Source organism: Caloenas nicobarica, chromosome 1, assembly GCF_036013445.1.
Source record: "Caloenas nicobarica isolate bCalNic1 chromosome 1, bCalNic1.hap1, whole genome shotgun sequence".
NCBI classification, from domain to species: Eukaryota; Metazoa; Chordata; class Aves; order Columbiformes; family Columbidae; genus Caloenas; species Caloenas nicobarica.
The window spans coordinates 1,040,638-1,066,157 of NC_088245.1; the positions used below are offsets into that span (position 1 = coordinate 1,040,638).

Sequence of the window (25,520 nt, forward strand, 5' to 3'; positions counted from 1 at the left end):
CCTCTTGGGTTTTATTTTTTTTACACTCGATTACCTTGACGTCCTGTTTCTTCACACTTAAGCCACACACTCCCCTTGTCTGGAGGGTATCGCACCTTGCTCAGCATGGCCATGGCCCATTATTAGCCTGCTGAGGCGCTACACCGACACAAGTAATAAATTGCAATATTCACTGTTAAGTAATATCGATTATTATTTATTATAGGCTCTCAGCACACTGTATCTAAAGAATTTGTGTTCTGGTATGCTACATTACTTGTCTGATACTAACGTTGTGTCTGGTCATGGAGCTGTTGCAATACGTACACGTGAGAATGAGCTCTTTGGTCTTCCTGTTGTCGAGGGCTTTCTTCATCCGCCAGTTTTGCCACCACGACTGTGCGAAACGTTGGTGAGGTCTCTGCAGACAGGACACGTCTGCTTGGGTCCTACTTACAATCTCAGAAAACCCTAATACATTTTTATTTCTCACTAAATGTGTAGGACAAGTTATCGAAGAAAACAAGCGAAAAAAATCCAACCGTTGTTATAGCTGGTTCTTCACAGAAAAGGAGCATGATGAAAATGTAGGAAAAATAACCTGAATAAAAAAGACTGGACCTTTTTTGCCCCATAATCCTTTGTCTCATAATAAAAATCACCTTTAATCTGATTCCAAGGGGTGTATTATACATCTGGTTTCACTGCAGCCACACACACATTACTGGCTTGCCAAGCAGAAGAAAATTTACTGTGAATAAAAAGGGTAATAAAAGTACGTACAACATCTGAGAAGTATCAAAACAATAGCTGGCAGACTTAGAATAATACCGAAACACACACCTTTCCTCTGAACGGGGTCAGCACACATCCAAGATCTCCAGTTCTCTCTCCTCAGAGGCAATTTCTGAGAGTCAAACCGCAGGACAGGCAAGTACCGGAATCCTAAAACCAGTTTTCAATCTATCGGTGTGTTGGACACACAGCCAAAAGACACACATTCTATAGTGCTGAAAGGATCTCTCTGTGTATCTGATCATTAATGAGGCAGATTCTCCTCTAAAATCATGGAAATGTGAAGCAATTCTGTTGGTTTTGGCAGAATTACCCCCAGTTTGTACCTTCATGACGCGGTTTATCAAGGAAGCGCACAGAAATGTGCGCATCTTTTCCCCAAAATCAGGCATCGAAACTTGGCCTTTCGGTCCGACGAAGGGGCTTTGCGGCCAAGCTCCCGCGTGATTCTGTGATTCTGTGACCCGTAGCCCCGCAATTAATGAGTGAAAAAAGACGAGGAAGCTAAAAAAGTGAACGGGTTTTGGCCAGTCCCTCAGGAAACCTGCCACAAAACTGTTATTTACTGCTGATATTTTAACATTTCCGCGATGTCACTGTCCTCTCACCCCGAGCACTGAATAAAGGTGAGAAGGAACAGCGTTCATGGGCCGTAAATCTGACAAACCCGAGCACATTAAGGCCCCGATTTACCCCTTGCCATTTACTGTGGACGACACCCCTCCCCGCGCCCAGCACGGCTGCGGCACCTCCGGGCCGCCGGGGGGCGCGGCGCGGCGGGGCGGGCCGGGGCCGGGGCGGCGGGGCCGGGCGGGGCCGGGCGGAGCGGCCGCTGCCATGGACGCGCTGTGCCGGGCCCAGCCCCAGCCCCGCCGGCCCGCCGCCGCCTCCCCGCTGCCCTGGGCCCGCTTCTCCGCCTGGCTCGACTGCGTCTGCGTGGTCACCTTCGACCTGGAGCTGGGACAGGCCATGGAGGTGCGGGCAGGGCCGGGGGGTGTGAGGGGGTCCGGGCCCGGGCAGGGCCGGGGGTGTGAGGGGGTCTGGGCCCGGGCAGGGCCGGGGCGTGTGTGGACTCCGGGCCCGGGCAGGGTTGGGGCAGCGGAGGGGGCCGGGCAGGGTGTGGGGCAGAGCGGGCGCTGTGTGGGGCGGCGAGCGGGCAGGGGAGGGTGGGGGCTGAGCAGAGATGGGGCGTGATGGGGACAGGGCAGGGCCGGTGAGTGGAGACTGGGAGCGGGCAGGGCCGGAGGAGGGCCTTGTGGGGCTAAGATGGGGCAGAGCCAGGGACAGGGACAGGCAGCGGGTGTGTGGGGCGGGGGGCAGCGGGGGGACTGGGCAGGACAGGGCCGGGGGGAGCCAGAGCAGCCGGGGGCTGGGGAGGGGGATGGAGTGAGGCGGGCAGGGGCTGCCCAGGAGGGTGGCGGGGAAGGGCTGTGCAGGAAAGGGTTAGGGAGCCCGGCTAGAATCACGGAATCACAGAATGTCAGGGGTTGGAAGGGATCTCGAAAGCTCATCCAGTCCAATCCCCCGCCGGAGCAGGAACACCCAGATGAGGTTACACAGAAGGTGTCCAGGCGGGTTGGAATGTCTGCAGAGAAGGAGACTCCACAACCTCCCTGGGCAGCCTGGGCCAGGCTCTGGCACCCTCACTGGGAAGAAATTTCTTCTCATATTTAAGTGGAACCTCCTGTGTTCCAGTTTGCACCCACTGCCCCTTGTCCTATCATTGCTGTCACCCAGAAGAGCCTGGCTCCATCCTCCTGACACTCCCCCTTTCCATATTGATCCCCATGAATGAGTCACCCCTCAGTCTGCTCTTCTCCAGCTCAGAGCCCCAGCTCCTCAGCCTTTCCTCACCCGGGAGATGCTCCACTCCCTCCAGCATCTTCGTGGCTGCGCTGGACTCTCTCCAGCAGTTCCCTGTCCTGCTGGAACTGAGGGGCCCAGAACTGGACACAATATTCCAGACGTGGGGGTGAACCTCACTCAGAAACGCAGATCTGAGGCGTGGGGCCGGCAGGCGGCAAGAGGGGCTGAGGGGAGTGTCACAGGTCGGGGATAGGGAAGGAGTGAGGGAGCGCTGGGGAGATAACGGGGTGCAGTGGAGCAGGGCCTGAGGCAGCGCTGTCCTGACCTGCGGTGTCGGAGGCTTCCCAGGAGCTCTGAGGGGCCTATGGGGGTTGCTGGGGGCCAAGGAGCGCGAACTGGGAGCAAAACGGCTGGAATGTTTTTTCTCTATTCCCAGGCAGACTGCAGTTTGCCTCTGAAAGAGGGTTTGAAGGGAGTGTGGTACCCAAGGCTTGTAACGTAACTGAGGGCAAGAACTGGTTGGTGTTCTAAGAAAATGCCACGTAAGGGGACCAGATATGTCTGGATTGTCCTGAACCGAGGCGTTATCTCAAATTCCTTGATATTTGTTGTGTAGTTTGGGAAAGGACTCCTCACTTTGCCTTAGTGTAAGGAGATTAACGCTTTTTCAGAGGATGGAGACTTTCAGTCTTTAAAGTCACGCTGAAGCTTCTGGAGGGAATGCAAAGCGGCAGAGATCACGTTAGCCTATTCCCGCTCAGTTTCCTTAAATACTGGACTATGTTTCTTTCCATGAAGCCCAAAAATAAATAAAACAATCTGCCGTAGACCTAAGTTTCACATGCTCTGTAGTCTTTCCTGCAAAACCAGAGCTGATATACCCTGGAAAGGATGCGAATACTGGGGTAATAATTGGCATTTACAATTCAATGCTTCATAGGTGTGTTTTAATATGTAGCTACAAAGGTGCTTTCTTACCAGTTTTACTACCTGTCTAGCACTATAAGGAGGGGACTTTGTGATCAAGGTGTGCAGTAAAATGGTTTGTTAATCCACGGAAAGGTTTTTTTTTTCTTCATTTTCTCCTTTGCCTTTGTAAGTATTGATGGGAAAATGTTTCTCATGTGATGTAAATGACCAAGAAGCCTGGGACCATCTCAGCATCTGGAGCGAATGATGACATGACCACACCATCGCTTCTCCTTCGGGTGCCCATTGTGGATTTCTGTCTCTGTGCAAAGGGTTTGGACAAGGAGCGGGGTCCGCGCTGGGCGAGACGCCCGGAAAGGAAGGCGAGCAGAGAAGAAGCTGTGTGCCCAAGATCCCGTGTTCTGTTCTTGACAGGGCTGGGAAACTGAAAAGGCTCAAGCTGTTGCTGTCTTACAAGGGAATTCCAAGTAAAATCATTTCAGAATTTTGGAAAAGTGTAAATGTCACTGTTGCCAATACTGAAACAGCGTCATTATCTTCCTGCTAATTCCCTGTTTCCATCTGTTGCTGTGGTTGTTTGGATCCGGATCCCGAGGCTTGTCTCCAAGCAGGCTGATTTCTGCTGCCGGGAAGGGGGAGTTTTAGGATTTGGGCTCTCGACTGCAAGTTTCTGGGGTAAAAAAAATGCATCAGTGGCACCCAGCCCTGTGGGACTTCAGTCCTGGCGAGTCTGCATGGGCAGTTTGCCACAGGCATCGCCGGATCGGTGTAGCTGCTGAGATTAGATCCCGAGAGAGCTCTCTGCGGTTTTGTGCATGTGTGTGTATCCCTCCAAAGAGTGATGTACGCACAGGGGCCGTTCATACACCCCGGGATTGCACAGACTGACAAACACTTGGAGAAACTCGCGCTGCCTCACGTGCTCGCAGCAAAGTGAGTCAAAGGAGGGAAACCTCCGCTCAGAGGTTGCACCACACTCGTGCGTCGTTACGTCAACCAGCGTGTGAAGATGCGATGTCCTGAGTGCCGTCCGAGCGCAGGATGTCCTGCAGCTCTGCTCGGAGCGCGTCTGTCCCCTCGGGTTTCTCTGCTGAGACCTCCTTGTCCTTTCCTGAAGATGTCTTTTTCTTGACTTTAGGATTATTTCCAGATAAAGTGTCTCTTTTCTTCCCTTGCTGCCCAGACCTATGCAGAAGCCATGTTGTTGATCAGTGTGGGTTGTGTGTCCTTGGGGCAGAAAGACAGAATTACCCCAGGCTGGGGTGGGCTCTGTGCATGCAGCTTCACAGCCCAGAGCTCGTTCAGGGCCTGCTCAGGTGTCTGAACGTTGCGTGACTTGTGTTCTGCGCACTCGTCCTGCCATGTAGATGTACCATCGGCCTGAAATTCAGCGAATGCCACTCTGCTGCGATTTAAATACATGGTAGAAAAGGTGTTACAAAGGAAGACATAGGTTAATGCAGAAATTAGGTATAATTACTGTTCCTGACTCATCCACCAATTTACATTTCTTCAAATAGTCAACTACGGATGGCAAAACCACCAGGGAGAGAGAAGTGTTTCTGAGACTATTCTCTGCGGCAAGTGGTCCATGTCCTGTGGGAGCTGCCCTCCCCGCTGGCCGTTTGCCCTAAAAATCCATCCTCCTGGCTCTGCAATGGCCCTTTGCACCGCAGCACTGGCTCCTCCCTTCCCGAGCCCTTCCAAACACAGGCACTTTGTGGAGCTGGGTTACTTCAGAGTCACCAGAAGTCGTTTTCAGGGATGTTCTCCGTGTTGCTATGGCAGCAGCAGAGAACTTGGCACCCTCACTGTTATCAACAGCGAAGCTTTAGTGCAAGGATTGGTTTTCAACAACATGTGTCAGCTCCACGCTCGTTAATTCAGCATTGATGGGAGGGAGAGCTGCAGCACAAGTTGTGACATGATTTAAGCCCTTTTGGGCTACTTCTGAGATATCCAGGGACTTTTACGAATAAAAAGTTCCTTTTTGTTTACGGACTTCTTGCTTTTCAGACATTCTGGTGACTAGGATTCTAACTGGTTTAGACTGAGTTTTTTAATCTTGGAAATATTTAGTGATTTCACTCCTACCCCAAACATAGAAGTATGTGTCAGAGTGTTAAACTGAAGGGGAAGCAAAGATCATAGAATCACAGGATGGTTTGAGTTGGAGGGGACCTTGAAGTTCACCCAGTGCCCCCCCTGCCATGAGCAGGGACATCTGCACCAGCTCAGGTTGCTCAGAGCCCCGTCCAGCCTGGCCTGGGATGTCTCCAGGGATGGTTCAGCCACCACCTCTCTGGCCAACCTGGGCCAGGCTCTCACCACCCTCAGGGCCAACAATTTCTTCCTCATGTCTGGCCTGAATCTCCCTCCTTTAGTTTAAAACCATCACCTCTTGTCCTATCACTCTCTGCCCTTGTAAAAGTCCCTCTCCAGCTTTCTTGTAGGACCCTTTAGGTGCTGGAGGCTGCTCTAAGGTCTCCCCGGAGCTTCTGTTCTCCAGCTGAACAGCCCAACTCTCCCAGCCTGTCCTCCCAGCAGAGCTGTTCCAGCCTCGGATCATTGCTGGGGCTCCTCTGGCCCCTCTCCAGCAGGTCCATGTGTGTCCTGTGCTGAGGACCCAGAGCTGGCCCAGCACTGCAGGGGGGTCTCACAGAGCGGGGCAGAGGGGCAGGATCCCCCCAAACCTGCTGCCCACGCTGCTGGTGACACAGCCCAGGACACCGTTGGTTTCCAGGCTGTAAGTGCACATTGCTGGGTCATGTTGAGCTTCCCATCAACCAACACCCCCAATTCTTTCTCCTGGGGGCTGCCCCCCATCCCTGCATCCTCAGCCTGGGTTGATACCGGGGGTTGCCCCGCCCCACGTGCAGGACCTTGCACGTGGCCTTGCTGAACGTCCTGAGGTTCGCACGGTCCCACCTCTCCGGCCTGTCCAGGTCCCTTTGAGCTCAACCATCCAGCCGGTTCCTGATTCACCGAGTGCCCCACCCATCAAATCCATCTCCAGCTGAGAGACAAGGATGTCGTGCGGGGCAGTGTCACATGCTTTGCACAGCTCCAGGTAGGTGCTGCAGAAATAAGGCCTATTTTTCAAAAACATGATGACTGAATTTTTGCATCCATCCATGTTTCTGTGCTCAGACAGAAGCGTTTGGGCCCAATTTTTATTTTCAATTTTTTCCCCAAAATGCTGAGCACACATCTCCAGGTGAAACATTTGCTTGACGTATCTTGAAGTTGGACCCACAAAGCAGCTGGGAGCCATCAGTGTCTGCTTCTGGTCTGATTTATTTGCAGAAAAACCCCTCAGAAAAGGCAGTAGGAGAATTAGAAGTCTGTCTTGACTCTTGAACTTTGGTTCCGATCATCAGCAAGCGTTGCAGAAAGCACGATGCTGGGAGATTCCTGAGCTTCCCGATGGATCAGCGTCAGATGTCCAGGTCTCTGTTCCTGCTCTGTCCATTACTACATGAGAATTAACAAAATAAATGTGTATATGATAATTAAATTAGGCATACCGACAAGAATTTATTTAGTCGCCTAATGCAAAAATCCAGCAAGCAGAGCTGTGTCTTCTCCTGTGGCGTCGCTGTAATTCATCCTTCACGCTCCAGTGTCTGAGGAGCCTTCGTTCCCTCCTTGTGCCTTCATGTGCTGCCTCATCACCGTAGCTCCTATGTGATCATTTTGCTCTTGTATTTTTGTAGCTTTCATCTTCCAGAGAAGCTTTAACCGAAGGCTAATCAGCGCAGTTTTGAATTGTTAATTTGGCTCGCTCTCTGAGGCTGATGAGATGACCTTGCCAAGGAATCAGCGGGGAATTGTTCGAGCGAGCTCAGTGAGCTCCCAGCGCTGGTGCGGGGCCACCCTCGCTATTTATACCCGTGTCAGAGGAGCCAAGCGCTGAGCAGAGCCCCCGATTCGAGTTCCAGATGACCTGGAGCAGCGTCACTGCCCGTGAGCCGCACACACAGCTCCGATGGGCACATCTCCATTACCTCCAGTCATTCAGCACCAGTTCCTTTCTTATTTAAAGCCACCCACAATTTCTGCATTTCCCGATCAGCGAGTGCTGTAAAGGCCGTATAGATGACTTGTACAGATTTGTAAGTATTTGGGTTTCTGTCCTCTGCCCGGTGACACATGAAACTCCGCATTGCTGGAGCTGTGTCATTTCTCACTTCTCAGGGTGGTGGTTTCTGTTGTAGATCTTGCCAGAGGATCTTGCAATTCTGCCCTCAGCCCTGACCCAAGAACTTTTGGACTGAATTCCCTTTTAGTGGGTTGCCGTAAATGCAGGAGCAGCGCTATCCGTGTTTACAGAGCTCGGCTGCGAACCTGGAGTCCTCAGATGCTTTGAAATTCTTGACCATGTCTCTTATCTGAACTGCTGGCTGATAAATGGGCTGTAACACGGTTCAGCTGTCACTGCTGTGCTGACCAAGCGTGAATCTCCCAGCCTGTGCCAAACCCACCTCTTTCTGTACAAAATAAACCTCGGCTTGTCTTTCTAACAACAGATCAAATCAGGGTGGCTAAACCAGAGCTCCAAATCCTGCCAGACTTCTCCTGCTGCCCATTTTCTGCTTTTTGGTGGCTGTAAAGTGTCTCTAGCTGACAAGTCACTCAGGACTATTAAATAAGCATTTTCACCCTGGAGACAAGGCTCTATATCCAAGTGTGTGTCCGTATAGTTCAATGTACGTAGGATATGTTGTTTTCTGGTCTCTCCACACAGAACCTTTGTCCAGATTGTTGCCTCTTGATTGTTGCCTCTGCGCCCTTTCCCCCGGCTGCGGCCGCGGTCTCGCCCTGCCCGGATCTGTGCAGAATGCCGTGCAAACGCTGTGCCGTCCTCCTGCGGCTCTTCCTCCCACACTCATCGCCTCTCTGCATAACTTCATTTTCAAAGCCATTCTTAGTCTGTCCCCACTGTCTCTCTTCTCATTTAATGGCTATGGAATCTGTTTCCAGCTCTCAGCAGCGCATGGTGCCAGCCTTCCTCATTCCTTTGGAATATTTGGTGGGGTTAGTGAATTGTAAGTGACTTTTTAGCAGGATTTAAAAAAATCAAAATATAAAGTGACCCTCCTCCAAACAAAAATCAGAAATATACAAGTCCAAAACATTATTTTGGGCAACTTTTAAACTTGTATTTATGTGCAGAATTGAATATTAACACTTTGCAGGCGTGGAGCGTGTGTGTTAACGTAATTTCAAGCGGCATTGGAATAGGCCTCTCGTGCCTGCCCTAGAGCAAGCAGCTGTTTGCAGCCCAGGAACCCACGCGGAGCCATCGGCAGCAGGTGCCGGGCTGTTTGTTCACCGAGCCATCGACTTCGCAACTGAAAATCCAAGTGAAATAGAAGCCATTTGGGCTGTCTCCAAATGCACTGGAATAACTGCAGATTCTGCGCAAGTTCGGTGTGGTGGCTATTGACAGATTTTAAGTGGGTCGGTGGCTCTTGTAGTATACATTACTTTGGGGAAAATAAGGCACTTACTGTATGGAGGCGACATTTACAGATCTGTGCAGAACTCATGGGGGAACAGCATCATTAACTTACTGGCTCTCATCTCTTTTGCAGTTGGTGTATCCTCATGACTTCAGACTAACAGAGAAAGAGGTAATAACTATGTTTTTCCCCCCTGGTTTTAAAGATCCTGCACAGCACTGATGGAAGTTTCTTACTGTGCATTTTTGTTTGTTGCAGAAAACCAGTATCTGCTACTTGTCCTTCCCAGACTCCTACTCAGGTAGGTGGCATCTGCTGGCCTTGCCGCAGCCCGCGGGACGTTCCTGCCCTTAGGAAAGGAATGGGTTGGTGATTGAAGGAGTGAGTCATCGCCTTCACGCAGCAGGGACTGATGGGCTGGATCTTCTACAACTGCGACATCCTGAAGCACCCAGCCCTTAGGTGGAAACAAAGAGGCTTCTTGCCATTTCGATTGCTCGCTGGCTATAGGATCCGCGATCTAGTGGGCGACAGGACAGTTTCCTGAAAACCTTGCGCACTCACGCTTCACCCGTGCCAATCAAATATAAAAAATCGTCACGAAGGGTAAATTCCCTGAGGTTTGCAGCTGTCGACTGTCAGCATTTCTGTGTTTGTGAGTGAAGTGCTCGGTGAAGAGAAATATATGGGGACAGGATGCTTTCACAGCAGAAGCATTCCCAAAGGTTTTTTTTATAGATCAGAAGGGCGGCAATAAGAAATAAGCACCTTAACTCATCCCAGTGCCTGTTTCTTTGAGACTGGGTCCTGACTGTTAGTTTTCTACAGCTTTTCCCAGTTTGGTTTTAAGCATTTTTAAGGATGTACGTTCACTAGTTTCTCAGAGCTTACTGAACACTCAGGCTAAATGTCCCTTTTATTAAAGTAAATTATTTACTAGTAGTAATTTCTTCACAACACACAGAGCAGTCTTTGCTTCGGAGCAGAGTGGCTGCAGACAGTGTCCGGGAACCCCATCCTCTCACCCCATTACGGCGCCTTGCGCTGTTCAGCCTCGGTTTTTGCTCAGCGAGCTGAGCATGTTTAACTCTTTCCGCATTGCTGACACCTTGTACGCCCTCAGCCTTGCTCCTTCTGCCCGTCCGACTGGTGAAAACCCCAAGGACCTGGCGCTGCTTTGATTTGTGCGGCACACAGCACGCGTGGGGGGCGAGCAGCATGGTGTGACCTGGGAGGTGACGGTGCCATGCTCGTCTGGGTCATTTGCTGGAACTGTCGTGTGGGGGGATTGTCGGTAAAATCAGCATTTGGATGGTCTTGGACTAAGGCTCTTTGTAGGTTTTTAGTGCGGTGGGTAAGAAGTGGTGGCTGCAGATACTCGGGACAGACGGTACTGGCTGATGTCTGTGAGGTTCCCAGCGGTGGCCTGCCCAGGTTTAGCCTAATGCCTCCAGTTCCTGTGTTCAGCTGTGTGTTCTTCCTGTCTTGCGCTGGTTTTTTGGGGTTTCTTTATGCTGTTACTCTCCATTTTCAGTTTTGGAGTTCCCTGTAAATCAGCGCTGCTGTCGATGTCAGCACCTCCGATTTAGCCAATTTTCAGCTTTCTCTTGACTGAAACTCCTCCCTGGGCATTTGTGATCTCCTCTGTCTCAGGTGGCCTGGGGGACACTCAGTTCAGCTTCCGCCTGCGGCAGTCCGGGGGCCAGAGGACCACGCACTACGAAGACGGTGGCGAGTACAACAGAGAAGCCCCCCTGATGCTGCAGGTCAGTCACCTTCTGTGCGCTGCTCAGACCTGCTGGGCAAACCGCAGTGTCGTTGGGTTAAAAGCCAAATATGCTTATGGCTGGTTTTCTGTGCATGAAATACTCGTTTTCTCTGGCTGTGGGAATAGTCAGAAAAGGGGAAAGCTGTCAGCACAGGGGCTTATTTCCATGTTAATACTTTGTAGAGGGCTGTGTTGAGAATCTCAGCTACTCCGAGAGACGGAACCGAGTCAGGGGGAGCTCAGATTATAGCAGTGGTCATGTCTTCCTACAGCAAAAAGATAACGGTCAGACACAGGAGACATCCAGCAAAGTGCAAGGCTACCTGTGCAGGTTTCCATGAGACAAGAATATCCTTGTCCATGGCAAGACAGACGTTTACCTCTTTTGTTGTGGGATGACACTTCTTTTCATTTGTTGCGGGACCTGTGTATCTAAAACCAGCCAGAATAACTGCCATGCTGCAAACCCACGCTTCGGCTTGCTGTACACGGGCTGGTTTAACCAAACCCCAGCACTAATATCAGGAGTGGCCGTTAGTTGTGGTTTTTCCATCAGCGAACTGTCCATTTCATGCAGAGAAGGGATGTGCTGAGCACTGTCGCTTCTTTTAATTGAGCAGATGGCCATCAGATCAGCTTGTCCTCTTCTGCTTTCTCCTTTGAGATGATGCTTCCTGTGCATGTGCCTTTTTAACATGTCTGCGATCTTTTTGTGATATGCTTTTGTGATATGCAGTCCAGAAATGGAATGCTGGTCTGAGAGGGAGTAGGAGGATTTTTTTTCCTGAATTCTGGTCTAGAGATTTTTCAGCTTACACATCGTCTTTACTGCTTTGTAGTAATCGGATGCTGCCTCACAGATTCACCTGGCTTTAAAGAAGTACAGGAAGTAAAACTGCCAAAGTACTGGATTCTGTTGTGGAAAAATAATATTTGGGAAGAGAAAGGTGCCTTAAACTGTGGGGCTTCAAAAAATGATGTTAGGGATGGTGTTTGTGTTCAGCACTGCTGACTGTCCTTCCTCCTGGGCATCTGTGGGAACGCAGAAGGCTCAGCATGTTTGAAATGGTCGCTGGGGGCTCGTATTGCATCCGTTAGTTCTCATGAATGCTGTGAAGGAAGCATCACTCAGCTTTGTGCTTCATCCTGGGCAAAGTTTGACTGGGACTGCCTTAAACGCCCGGCTAAAGAGGAATGGAACGGGTATGGCAGAGGACATCTCTCAGGAGATGGTGTGTGCCTTCCTCAGCAACAGGTTATCCTTGAGCTGGCAAAGCAAACTGCCACTCGGAGCCCATCGGTGGCAGCAGGGGATGGCTGGGTGAGCTCAGGGGCTTGACTCAGCTGCTCCTGTTCGTGGAAACCTCAATTAACCCTTTAGCTGATGGCCCTGAAGGTAGCATCATAGAATTGTAGAGTAGTTTGGGTTGAAAGGACCTTCCCAGCTCATCCAGTTCCCCACTTGCCGTGAGCAGGGACATCTGCACCAGCTCAGGTTGCTCAGAGCCCCGTCCAGCCTGGCCTGGGATGTCTCCAGGGATGGTTCAGCCACCACCTCTCTGGCCAACCTGGGCCAGGCTCTCACCACCCTCAGGGGCAACAATTTCTTCCTTATATCTAATTTAAATCTTCCCTCTTTCAGTTTAAAACCATCACCCCTTGTCCTATCACAAGAGGCCCTGCTCAAAAGTCTGTCCCCATCTTTCTTCTTGGCCCCTTTTAAGTCCGGAAAGGCCACACTAAGGTCTTTCCGGAGCTTCTCTTCTCCAGCTGAGCACCCAGCTCTCCCAGCCTGTCCTCCCAGCAGAGCTGTTCCAGCCTCAGGTCATTTCTGGGGCTCCTCTGGCCCCTCTCCAGCAGGTCCATGTGTGTCCTGTGCTGAGGACCCAGAGCTGGCCCAGCACTGCAGGGGGGTCTCTACTGCAGAGAGGGACTAGTGAGAGGTGCTACCCGGAGGCTGGAATTCTGTGTGAATTCAGCTGTATCTCCTCTCTATCTGCCCATTTGCTAAACTCTCGCAGCCAGCTGAGCGCGGGTGATGTTGGTGAAGAGCAGGGAGGGCTGTCGCTGTGTCCCGGCAGGAGTGGGATTGATTTTCGGTCGGGCTGGAGGGTTTGGTGCCAGCAGCAGCGGGTTTCTCACTAACAGCGCCGTCGTCTCTCTTGCAGCGGGAGGCAGCTCATTACTTCGGTTACGTGTACTTCAGGCAAGTCAAGGACAGCTCCATGAAGAGAGGTTATTTTCAGAAGGTGAGTGCTGAAACCAGATAGCTTGCTACTCCTGACTGGTACGCAGCTGTAAAAAGGCACCTATCCCCAGCAGTAAACCAGCACCACTTCCTACGTGACACCCACAGTGTTTCTGCAGGAAACAGCAAAGGTCACGGCCAACGGGAATCTGTGGAAAGTGTAATTCCAAACAAATCGGGATGCGGTTGCCATGGTGCGTTCATCACATGAGCAGTGACCTGCTGTCTGAATCACGAGGTATTCAAACATTTGCCTCAGGACGTGCTCCAGTGTGGCAGCCAGCGAGAGGATATACTGCAGTATTGCACCCTGTGCTGGTTGGGCCTTAACCCCACTCTTGTTATTGCTTTAATCTTGCTTCTTCCAGCAGCCATCTGGAAATGGGTTTCCTGCTGGGCCGATTGCTTCCAACAGCAGCACCAACACTGCTGGTACCTCACCAGCCTCATCTCTTGCCATAAATTCCTTTGAGACAGACGCTGGAAAAAATAATACAAACTGCCTGTTTATTTCAGCACAAATATGCACAGGGCTTTGTATTATTCAGACAGATAGATATGCTGCCTGAGAGCGGAATTTCAGACTGCTTCCAGAAAGGGAAAATACTTCGATCCTAAGTCCATTTTTCTCTTTGGGTCCATGGAATTACTCTTTCAGTATTTTTTCTCACACGAGGAGTTAAAATGCCATCCTCTCGAACAAGTTCACTTTGAACACATGGTTTTCAGAGGAACGCTTCATTGCAGATCACCCAGGGACCTTGCTGGAAGATGGGGACACCGTCCCATCCCAGCTGGGCTTTCTCTCCTTCATCTCTAGGCAGTGACACGGAGTTTGCTTCAAAGAGACATGCTAAACAGAAATGAGTTTCTTCATCTCCACTAAAGCAGTGGATTGATCACCCCAAAAAACTAGAAGATTAGGGAAACTGGCCAAGGTGGGGACCTGCTGAGCAGATATTCATACCAGGCTGAAGCGCTTGCTCTGGGCTGACCACAGTAGTGGGCATGTTGAATTCCTCAGCGAAGTACATTGGTACCCTTGGATGCTTTTTATTTCAAATGGCAAAGTTTTGGGTTGGAAAGGAGGTGTTTAAATGACTATTGCAGAAATTTTCACTTAATCAGCATAGTAATGAAACCCCCCCGTGGGGCTGAGTTGGAAAAGTTGTAAAAAACAGTGATATATTTCACAAAGAAGCATTAGAAAGAAGTCAAAACAATAACAAAAAAAGGCATTGCTGGAAACAAATTACCATTATTTCAAGTTACTTTGTTTCTTCTTCCTCAGAATTCCTTTATTTTGTTTATCTACCTAGTTTCAGTTGTCTGCTCCTTTGTGCTTCTCCATCTGCAATAGTTGCTTTGGTCACTTTGAACCTATTGGCAATTTATTTTAATTTTTCCTCCAGATGATCTTTAGCTGGGTCACAACCTCACTCTCTGAGTTGCAGTGTAGAACCTGCCAGCTGTGCTCGTTCATTTAACAAAAATCCCCTCACCTGTGTGGACACCCAGGCTCTCCCAAAGCCTCACAGCTCAACAATAGGGAGCCAGCAAGAATTCCACCCCTGAAAGTGCTGCTTTTGAGGTCTTTCACGTTCTTGATGTTGGTTTTTTAAGTATCACCCTCTAGTAAGCAGCATGAGTATAAGCAGTGCTAGAAATGATCATGTCAGGGGCTCTCTGACTCCTAAATATGCCTTTTTTTTCAGTCTCTGGTGCTGGTGTCACGGCTTCCGTACGTGAACTTGTTCCAGTCGTTGCTGCAGCTGATTGCTCCGGAATATTTCGATAAGCTGGAGCCGTGCCTGGAGGCAGGTGAGTACTCACATCCAGGGCAGGGGTTCAATGCCGAAATCTCGCAGAGGTTTTATCAGGAAGTTCCTGACAGGCAGCTGAAATAATCCAAATTAGTTCCTTCTGGAACAAACTCCAACAGGGAAAAACTTTCATCCAAGTGGTTGGCTTGTCAAAATTATAAACAGCTGTAAAGGATGCGTTAATGGGAAGTGTCTGACAGCATTAATAGATGATACTGTCAGTTTTGCATACAATGTATTCCCAGAGAGAGGAAAAAACTGCTAATGCTCCATCTCTGTCTAGGTCTTTATTGCACTGTTCAGCTGAATCATGGTTTATCAATTGATAATATGCAGTGTGGTGCTGCAGCTGTTGGTCTGGTGTCAGACCTAAACCTGCACAATCATTCGACGTAGTGTTTGTTTGTAACTAGCCAGGGGGACACGTGAACTAGGAACGAGTGATAATTAAGTGGGCAGAACTCACAGACCACCGGGATGAGCTGTATCAGCCTTTAGATTAAACTGTTTTCTGTGTCCCAGCACTAGGAACGAGCGATAATTAAATGGGCAGAACTCACAGGACCACCGGGATGAGCTGTATTGGCCTCTGCATTAAACTGGTTTCTTTTCCGTGTCCCTGCAGTGTGCAATGAGATCGATCAGTGGCCGCCGCCTGTGCCAGGACAGACTCTGAACCTCCCGGTGATGGGAGTTGTCATTCAGGTACTTGTTGGTGACGTTCTGTACTCAGCAGCAGACTGAGGAAAGTGGGACATGGATTCCCTTTTCCTCTGGATGCTAAAGTTGCTGTTTACTCTAGATTCTTTCCTTTATTCCTAACCTCTGTACAGTTAGAATGGATAATGGAGGAAACTTTCTCTTGTGGGTGGTTGTTAGGGAAGAAAGCAAAGTGTGTGCACATGCTCACCGATTCCAGCCCCTGGATAATCTGTTCTTATCTGTAATGCAGGTGCGGATCCCTTCGCGGGTGGATAAGCCAGGATCAAGCCCAGTGAAGCAGTTCAATCAAGAGGTGAGATGAACGTGGCAGGACACAAGGCAGTGCCGAGCAGGATCTCGACTGCTGAGGAGGGAGAGTGCAGGAGAGCCGGAACGCTTTGAGCCTCTTCCTGCTCGAGGCCACTGTGGCCTGGGATTAGTGGTTCCTGCTGCCCATCTGGTTCGAACTGCACCCTCTCCTGCCTCTGTCTTTCAAAACAAGACTCTGCACAGAATTTGTGCTTCGAGTTATGTGTGTGCATTGTTCTCACAGTTTTTGTTCATCCTGCCTTGCCTGGGAATTCATACATAGGTGGGTCTCCACGAGACGCTGCCTTAGTCTCGTGTGGTGGTTTGCAGAATTTGCTGTCTGAGCATCTTTACAGCTTTTATCCAGCTTTGATTTTTTATTCTTGTTTATTCGATCTTTTCCCTTTGGCTTTCCTTTGAATAATGTTGTCATATTTCACAACTTTTGTACCTATATTACCAATACTTATTGTCTCTATCTGTACCTTAAGCTCTGCCTTGCACCAGACGAAATTAGAGAATAAAGGAGCAGATGTGGGAGGTCTTTCACATCTCGAAAAGAAGGGATTCTTGGCTTTCTTCTAGCAAAGGAAATTCATTTGGACCCTGAATATTAATCCAGATCTGTTCCTGGCTCATGCCTCTAAGTGTTAACCTTGTTCTCATCTTTTTGCGCTGCTCGTGGAGGGAGCTGCTTGGTGATGGATGTGGTCAGTTTAGGTGGCGTTTCAGTCAGGACGCTTCCATTTACTAACAGTCTTGGCTTTGTTTGTTTGTTTTCTTCCTCATTTAGAATCTGTTACCAGCCCCAATGGTTCTCCCCAGTATTCACGAACTGGATCTTTTCAGGTGAGAGCCACTGTCCTTGCAGCTGTCCCCTCTCCATCTGCTGTCCCCTCTCCCTGCTCAGAGTATCCTATAAATGACAGAGATAATGAATAATCAAAAATTCCTGCTTTGCAGTGTGTCATTGGGCTTGCAGAGCTTGCGCAGTGTTTAAACCTGTGTGTGCTGCCCATAACACAACCCGCTGCATCCTGTATTTCTTTTGTTGAGCCAAACTTTTCAGCATTATAGGTGCTCTTCTAATAGAAACCTGCTGTAATCCACATGCATTTTACTTTGCTAGGACGAAAAACTTACTGAGAGCAATATCATCAGCAGGTTGCTTTAAATTGCTGAAAGCGTTTCCTTAAACATGTATAAAATGGTTGAGCAACAGCACGTGTAAAGACACGTGACATTCTGTTGTGGGGTACTAAACATCAATCCTAGATTGCAAATTCCCAGATAGAAGTACATCTGGATAGGTGTATATGCAACAATTGTGTCTGGTCTTCTCTGAGCTGCATTTCTAACCTCAGCTGGTCGTTCTTCCCCTTACTAACAGGTGCTTCCAGCCAGTGCTGATTCACGTCCAGATGCTGTGGGAGCTGATGTTACTGGGAGAGCCAATTGTTGTCATGGCACCGTCCCCTACAGTTTCTTCAGAAATGGTTCTGGCCCTTACCAGGTAACGCCTTCAAATTCCGAGATATGGGTAACGATAACGCATTCTGACAGTATTTCAGATCCCCTCTGCTGTGGAGTCAGCAGAGTTAGGTTCAGTCTGCCTGTGAAAGCCTGTAAGACAAATCACATGGCAAGAGAGTCTTGCACATATTCCAGCGATGGTAGAGAAGAGGAAAAGTGAATCTCCCATGTTTGGAGACCTGGTGGTTCATAGCCCTGAGGAACGTTGTCTCCCCAGCTTCGAACTGTACTTTAGCCAAAAAAAAAAAAAATCCCAGAACTCCTCCAAAGCGTTACCTCTGGGAGGACAAAACGCTGCTCTGGGACATAAACCTGACATGAACATACCTTCCTCCTCTGCGAAGTTTATATGGCAACTGTTCTGTGTGTCGTTACAGCTGCCTCGCTCCTCTGCGGTACTGCTGTGACTACCGGCCCTACTTTACCATCCACGACAGTGAATTTAAAGAGTACACCACCAGGACACAGGCCCCGTAAGTAGCCCAGAGACCCTTGCTGCACACATGCCGCTGTCTGTGTGAAGGAATCCCCATGGTTAGCATCGTTCTGCTTATTTCTTTCCCCTCTTTCTAGGCCAAACATTGTTGTGGGAGTCACAAACCCTTTCTTTATCAAAACTCTCCAGCACTGGCCGCACATTCTTCGGGTTGGGGAGCTCCGAATGTCAGGTGAGGTTAGAACCAAAGTCCTGTGGTGCTGGTTGACCTTGTGAGAGGTTAGAAGTGATTTTACACATCTTCATTCCTGTGGGAGCTGAGAAACCAAAGGGAAGGCTAGACTGACTTGGTTGATGTGCAGGATGAGCACAAACAATGGTGAATGCAAATTGTTGAGAGGATAACTCACTGTGGTGTTTTTCTGAAGCATTAAGAAAAGGAGAAGTCCTTCCTGGGCAGGAAAGAGAAAATTCCATAGAGAACAAGAGAGACGTGGAGAGACAAACTCCAATTATTACCTATGAAGCCAAGAAAGGCTGAGGCTTTTTTTGTGATGCCTCCTTAACAGGTTCCCATTCCAAAATTTCAGCATGAAAGTGAGCAGATGAGAAGGCTTATGTCAGGGCTGAGTTAAGGGAGGATATGATTGAAAATGTACAAGTGTAGGACTGGATGTTCTTGAGTGTGAAATCTCTGATGTGTGTGTGGTGACCGCGAGGGTAGATTCAGAGCCTGAACTCATCATTTGGTGTCGTTCCACAGGAGACCTGCCCAAGCAAGTCAAGGTGAAGAAGCTAGCGAAACTAAAAACTCTAGACACAAAACCAGGTGAGATCTTTTATCAACCATTTAGTTTTATTTACCCTTCCACGTAGGGGATTTTTCAGACTTTGCAGGCATGTGAACACTGCATACGTTATCCTTTGTATCTCAGTAAATCCACACTTTAGTGTTATGATCTTCGCATGCTTGATCTGCCTCACAGAAGTGGCATTCCCCATCTAATAAAAACTGTACATCTTTGTTCTAAGCTTGAAAAAGCCAATATAAAATAATTGAATAAGTTATTTTAGTGTTGGGAGAACAGCTGCTTCATTTTCTTGCTTTTATTTTATATATCATACCTGCTTGATAGATGTGCTGGAAGTCAAGGGAACATGCTTAGATACAGGTGTCTGCCGCTTAACGCGCTGCTCACCGCAGGCCTAGACCTAAGCTGCCTCCAGTAAGTTGTGTCACTGTAAGCGTAGCATCAGAAGGTCCTTGAGAGGTCCTCAGTGTCCTTTAATCCTGCTGTGAGCAATTTTGTAATTTTTAAAATATTTTTTAATACTTTTAAAAATTATCCACACACAGCTGCCTGGGTTTGTGCTGGGAATTTCAGGTCTTATCCCCGCACTGTATAATAGCACCTCCTACAGATACCAGGGCCAAGATTTGTTTCTAACTTCTGCGTTTTTTCCTGTTTGTTTGTTTGTTCTTCCATCTAGGAATCTATACTTCTTATAAAACATTCCTTCACAAAGACAAAACCCTGATAAAAAGATTACTGAAGGTAAGCAGTTGTTGCTCTGTCCTACATCCTGTATGTTATGATGGGCAAACCGTGCTAACAGCTTGGTTTAAAAAAACTCTCCACAAAGAATGGAGTTTTTACAGTGTATAATGATTTGGTCAAGTATATTTGGACATGTTTTTCATGCCGGTTTTAAAATGTTTCACTTGATATTATGGATTAAGTGCTGGCGCTGATAATAACCTAATTGAGAACAAGCCTTATTACAAAAAAGAGTCTAAAAAACCAGATTGTATGTAGTGAAATGTGAGTGATATGTTTAACCAGAGAGTGGAACATGTATTTTTGGGCGGTACAGTTTTCCAGACTACTCTGGACTGGTTGCTTACAGCTGTAGCATTTGCAAATTCCGCGTCTATCCGCATGACAGAGGTTTGTGGACGCTGCTTGTGCTTGCAGGGCATCCAGCGGAAGCGCCCGTCCGAAGTCCAGAGCGCCCTTCTGCGGCGTCACCTCCTGGAGCTCACCCAGAGCTTCATTATTCCCCTGGTGAGTTGAGCAGAGACGTGTCAGGGAGTGTAACGGGGGGAGATGAACAGGAGATGCTGGAGTGACAAGTTGGCGCTTGCCCTCTTTTAATTGCTCATAGCTGAGCACCTGTAATGGATTCAAAATGTGGTACTTGATAGACATCTTTACTCCATGGAAAAGAACTAAATGTCTCTTGAATACAAATTCCAGTAATTAGCATAAAAGTCTGCAGGTTGGATATTTATAGAATCATCACAGGATGGTTTGAGTTGGAAGGGACCTTAAAGTTAATCTAATTCCAGCCCCCTGCCATGAGCAGGGAGATGTTCACCAAGACCAGGTTGCTCAGAGCCCCGTCCAGCCTGGCCTGGGATGTCTCCAGGGATGGTTCATCCACCACCTCTCTGGGCAGCCTGGGCCAGGCTCTCACCACCTGCAGGGGAAACAATTTTTTCCTCCAACAATCCTTCCTGGATCGCCCCTCCTTTAGTTTAAAACCACTACCCCTTGTCCTGTCACAACAGGCCCTTGTAAAAGTCCTTCTCCGGCTTTCTTATCCGTCCCTTCAGGCGCTGGAGGCTGCTCTAAGGTCTCCCTGGAGCTTCTGTTCTCCAGCTGAACAGCCCGACTCTCCCAGCCTGTCCTCCCAGCAGAGCTGTTCCAGCCTCGGGTCATTGCTGGGGCTCCTCTGGCCCCTCTCCAGCAGGTCCATGTGTGTCCCGTGCTGAGGACCCAGAGCTGGCCCAGCACTGCAGGGGGGTCTCACAGAGCGGGGCAGAGGGGCAGGATCCCCCCAAACCTGCTGCCCACGCTGCTGGTGACACAGCCCAGGACACCGTTGGTTTCCAGGCTGTAAGTGCACATTGCTGGGTCATGTTGAGCTTCTCATCAACCAACACCCGCAAGTCCTCTCCTGAGGGCTGCCCCCCATCCCTGCATCCTCAGCCTGGGTTGATACCGGGGGTTGCCCTGACCATGTGCAGGACCTTGCACTTGGCCTTGCTGAACGTCCTGAGGTTTGCACGGTCCCACCTCTCCAGCCTGTCCAGGTCTCTCTGGATGGATCCCTTCCCTCCAGCGTGTCAACCACACCACACAACTTGGAGTCATTGGCAAATGTGCTGAGAGTGTCCTCGATCCCACTGTCCATGTCACCAACAAAGATGTTAAACAGTGCCGGTCCCAGTACTGACCCCTGAGGAACGCCGCTTGCACTGGCCTCACTGGGACATGGAGCCACTGACCACAACTCTTTGAGTGCAACCACCCAGCCAGTTCCTTATCCAGCAAGTGCTCCATCCGTCAAAGGCACGTCTCTCCGATTTAGAGACCAGGATGTCATGCAGGACAGTGTCAGATGCTCTGCACAGCTCCATGTAGATGACATCGGTTGCTGTTCCCTTATCCCCCAGCACTGTAACCCCGTTGTAGGAGGCCACCACATTTGTCAGGCACCGTTTGCCCTCAGTGAAGCCGTGCTGGCCGTCACCAACCACCTCCTCATTTTCCAGGTGCCTTTCCATAGGCACACGGTGCATAAAGACAGGACGTTGTTTACTGCAGTGCAGGAATAGGTGTTCCTGGTTACTTAATTCTAATGCCAACTCTTTGCTCTTTCCAACAGGTAGTCAAAGCAAATAAATAGGGAGGGACAGGAGCCCAAAATGTTCCTCTTCCCCTCTGAAGCTGGAATCAAACCCACCGCCGGTGGGAAACCCTCCCTCTGGCGCTGGGAAGCTTTGCTGTCACTCAGGAGGTCTGTCCACATGATGATCACCACCCCAAGGCAGAGTTTACGGAACACTTTCCTTCAAGGCATCCCTGTCTAGTCCCACTAGAAAGCTGCTGGTGCTTTTTTGGTGACTGTCCAGCTGGCAAGTTGGGCTGCTCCACTTTCTTTCCTCCATCCTCTTAGGAGGTGGTACCTGGGAGGGCAGAGCATCTGCTCAGATCCCAGCCCCCCCTGCCAGCTTCTTCTTGCAGCACAGTTTTGTGACCTAAACCCTGGTGGAAAACAAGCTGGAACACTTAGGCTCGGGTAAAATTGAACTATGAAGAAAAAAAAATGGAGGGAACCATCGCACTCAGTGACCATGCAAAAGGCTCCTCAGTTGTTGTAACTTTTGTTTATTATACTTTTTTGTTTCTTTTTAGGAGCATTATATTGCAAGCCTGATGCCCCTGCAGAGGGCCATTACTCCATGGAAGGTATGTTCAATTTTCCAATCACTTCTGCTTTCCTTTGACTGCAGGGATTGGAAATAGTTGTGCCATATGCTGATCACATATTCTAATACTCTGCATGAACTTCCCTCATTGAAGGAAGAGGGTTATTACTCAGTTTAAAAAAAAAAAAATGTTTGAAAGAAACATTGGGACAGATGCTTCATGTTTTGCAGTAAGCTCAGCTATTGTGAATTTAATTTGAATTTTGCTAGCAAGGCTGGTTAAGATGTTCACGGATTTTTGGTTCTCATAGTTATTGAGTCTGCCTTGTGCAGCCTGTTCCTTTGTAAATACAGAACTCATTTTCCTCTGGTTTCTTTTGGGTGCCATGTAATATGGTCCTTCTGTTGTGCAGAATCCTCCCCAGATTCGTCCTTTCCGTCAGGAAGATTTCATGAAGACCCTGGAGCATGCTGGTCCCCAGCTTACCTGTGTACTTAAGGGTGACTGGTTGGGCCTCTACAGGTAAGAGTTTGGTAATTACTTGCCTTATCCCATTAACAGCTGGTGCAGGTTATAATGAACGTCAAATCCTGGTAGGATTGGGAGCAAAAAGGGAATTTCAGGGCAGAGACTGGTCACCTGAAAAACTCATACCTATGAAGAACTGATTAACTAATAATGGTCTGAAAGAGGAAATAATAGAATCATAGAATTGTTTCGGTTGGAAAAGACTTTCAAGCTCACCGAGTACAAGCATTACCCCACCCCTGGCACTACCCCGTGTCTCTGAGAACCTCATCTCCGTGTCTGCAACTGCCTGAAAGGAGCTTGGAGCCAGGGGGGTCGGGCTGTGCTCCCCAGGAACAAGCACCAGGACCAGAGGAAACGGCCTCAGGTTGCGCCAGGGGAGGTTGAGGTTGGATCTGGGGACCAATTTCTTCCCCAAAGGGCTGTGGGGCATTGGAACAGGCTGCCCAGGGCAGTGCTGGAGTCACCATCCCTGGAGGGGTTGGTCAGACGGAGATGAGGTTCTCAGGGACTTGGGGCAGTGACAGGGTTTAACAGTTGGATTCCATGATCTTAAAGGTCTTTTTCAACCAAACTGATTCTCCCCCTTTTCAGTGTCACCTCTCTTTCTGCAGGCGTTTCTTCAAGTCTCCCAACTTTGATGGCTGGTATCGTCAGAGACACAAGGAGATGACCCAGAAGCTGGAGGCCCTGCACTTGGAGGCCATCTGTGAAGCGGTACGTGCCAGCTGCAGGTGTTAAAACCAACACCAGACTTCCCGGGCCTGACGCCTGGGAGCTGAGATCTCTGCTGCCTTGGACGATGATTGTCACATCTCGATTCTGCGCTGACGGGTGGGGGACAGAGTTTTGTGCCCTTGGGAATCACAGCTCTGCCTCATGTCCATGCACAGGGAAAACAGCACATGTTGGGGACAGGAACACGAGCAGCTCAGCTCCCCATCTTTGTCAGCCCATTCAGGTCCTGTTCCTGCTGCTTTTATCAACTATTTTTCATTCCTCAGGCCATTCCAAGCCAACAGAGTGCCAGACAAAGCGTCATCTGCTGCTGGCTTCCCTAACGCCTAATGAAAATAGGAGTTGTATTGGCTGCTGCTACAATTTATTCACCTGAGCTGCTGCTGCCTGATCCCAGGAGCTCTGACGTTCAGCCCAGGTGCATCTTCAGCTGCAGCGCTTGCTGTGCTGTTCAGCAGTGCGGATCCTCAGCACAGTGTGGGGAATGCCAAAGCTGTCTCCTTTTTTCGTTAGTAACAGGCCTGATTCTGACAAATGGATGTAAATTCTGAGCACAGCACAAGGTTCCCGGTGCTGACTGGAGGGCAGCCCTGCACTGCCTGTGTGTTACTGCGTCTTTCCTCGGCTCTTCTCTTGCAGGCAGGAGCTCGATGCTGTCATGGGCAGAAGAGTGGGGAGAGCTCCATCTTGCTCATTTAGGCTCAAGCGCTGCAAGCAGAGCTGTGAAAGAGGATGAGAAACCTCCTTGCTTTTATTTCGGGCTTTGCTTAGGGGTGTCTCTTTGAGAAAAGCTTCTGTACAGAAGAAATGTCTCTGAAGAAAGCTGTTCTCTTTCTTTAGAACATCGTGGCCTGGATGAAGGACAAGTCTGAGGTGGAGATTGTAGACCTGGTGCTAAAACTTCGCGAGAAGCTGGTAAGTTTTCCTCCCTCATTCCTTTTGGTCTGTGTCTGTGGTAAGGAGGGACCAGGGAGCGGGATCACACTTGATGCTTAGAAAACTTCGCTCTCACTCCCCAATTTGAAGAACTGGCAAATAGGGCAGTCACAAAACCTTAGTGTTTGCATAGAAAAGGATTCAAAGTTCTGACTCTTTTCATCTCCCTGAGGCTCAGGTGACAGGTGTCGTCTTGTACCCTGAAGTAAAGAGACAACGTGAAGTTTGTTCCATCAAAGGCAAAGAGGAACTTTGAAGCAATATAAACCTCCTCTCTCTCCCTGCAGGTAAGAGCCAGGTGCCAGCACCTGCCCGTGAAGGAGGAGACTCTGCAGCGGGTGGGTCTGTACATCGAGACCATCATCGGGTCCTTACCGGAGGATCTCCAGGCTGTGCTGCACCACCACTGAGCGCGACCGAGGGACCGGTGGAGAAGGAAGGGCCTCACCCTGCTCCGAGCTCTGGGCAGCTGCAGTTGCGTTTGGAAAGGAAAGTTCTTCGTGATCCAGCCAGCGTGCCCTGACCTGGACCTTGCTCACAACCGTGTGTGGTTTTGAGCACATGTGGGTCAGAACTGTGGCAGAAATGGGGAACCACGTGCACTATTCTCTGTCTAGTCCTGCTTTGAGGAGCTGGGTTAAGGGACTGTAAAGGACAAAGTGTTCCCTGTGTGGCCGCTGGTGGGTCAGAAAGCAGCAGCCAGGCTGCTGAAGTGTGGGGTGGGCTGTGCAAAACGTGAGCTGCCCAGATATTCACATCCATCTTTGTCTAGTGCTTGGGCGCTCAAAATGTCCGTGTTACTGTCCTGCCTGGAAGAAGCAGGACCAGCGCTGTAGGGGGGAGTTGTTTCCAGGAGAGCTCCTGATGATAACAAGAGGGATGTTAGTTCCCCCCACACAAATGATGTGAAAAAATAGCCACGGCCCATTCAGCAGCCTGACTCACGCTGGCAAGAGCCTTGGCGGTGGTGGGAGTGGGAGGATGAATTGCTGGACGCGGAATGCTGTTGTTTTTTTCCCCAGGGCAGAGACAGAGAAGGGGCTGGTGCCTCTGCAGGGAGCAGAGCTCTCCAGAGATCGCGGCGGGGTGCTGTGCGAACGGCAATAGCTGCTGGAGCTGTGCAGAGAGGAGCTGGCCTCCAAATGTAATTTATTCTGCTTGAAAAATCAAGTTCGCGTGCTCTAATAACGTACGAGGGAGCTGGAGCTCTGCCTTGGGCCATGAGACATCTAATGCAATCAGCCCACTTGCTGATAAAACATGTTGGAGAACCTGATTTTTGCAGCTGGTGTCAGCCTGGCTGAGCG

At 49.6% G+C, this 25,520-nt stretch overlaps 1 protein-coding gene across 1 annotated transcript; it reads left to right on the top strand.

Moving 5' to 3' along the window:
* Nucleotides 1-1,587: 1,587 nt before the first annotated feature.
* DENND6B (DENN domain containing 6B) lies at nucleotides 1,588-25,489 on the top strand. Its single transcript, XM_065648847.1, has 20 exons — nucleotides 1,588-1,749; nucleotides 9,108-9,146; nucleotides 9,234-9,276; nucleotides 10,629-10,741; nucleotides 12,912-12,992; nucleotides 14,707-14,812; nucleotides 15,440-15,519; nucleotides 15,767-15,829; nucleotides 16,619-16,674; nucleotides 17,216-17,338; nucleotides 17,736-17,831; nucleotides 17,932-18,026; nucleotides 18,558-18,623; nucleotides 19,286-19,350; nucleotides 19,771-19,860; nucleotides 21,997-22,050; nucleotides 22,424-22,533; nucleotides 23,154-23,256; nucleotides 24,118-24,192; nucleotides 24,501-25,489. The coding sequence occupies exons 1-20, from the start codon at nucleotides 1,612-1,614 to the stop codon at nucleotides 24,621-24,623; spliced, it is 1,719 nt and encodes a 572-aa protein (XP_065504919.1). The 5' UTR covers nucleotides 1,588-1,611; the 3' UTR covers nucleotides 24,624-25,489.
* Nucleotides 25,490-25,520: the final 31 nt, after the last annotated feature.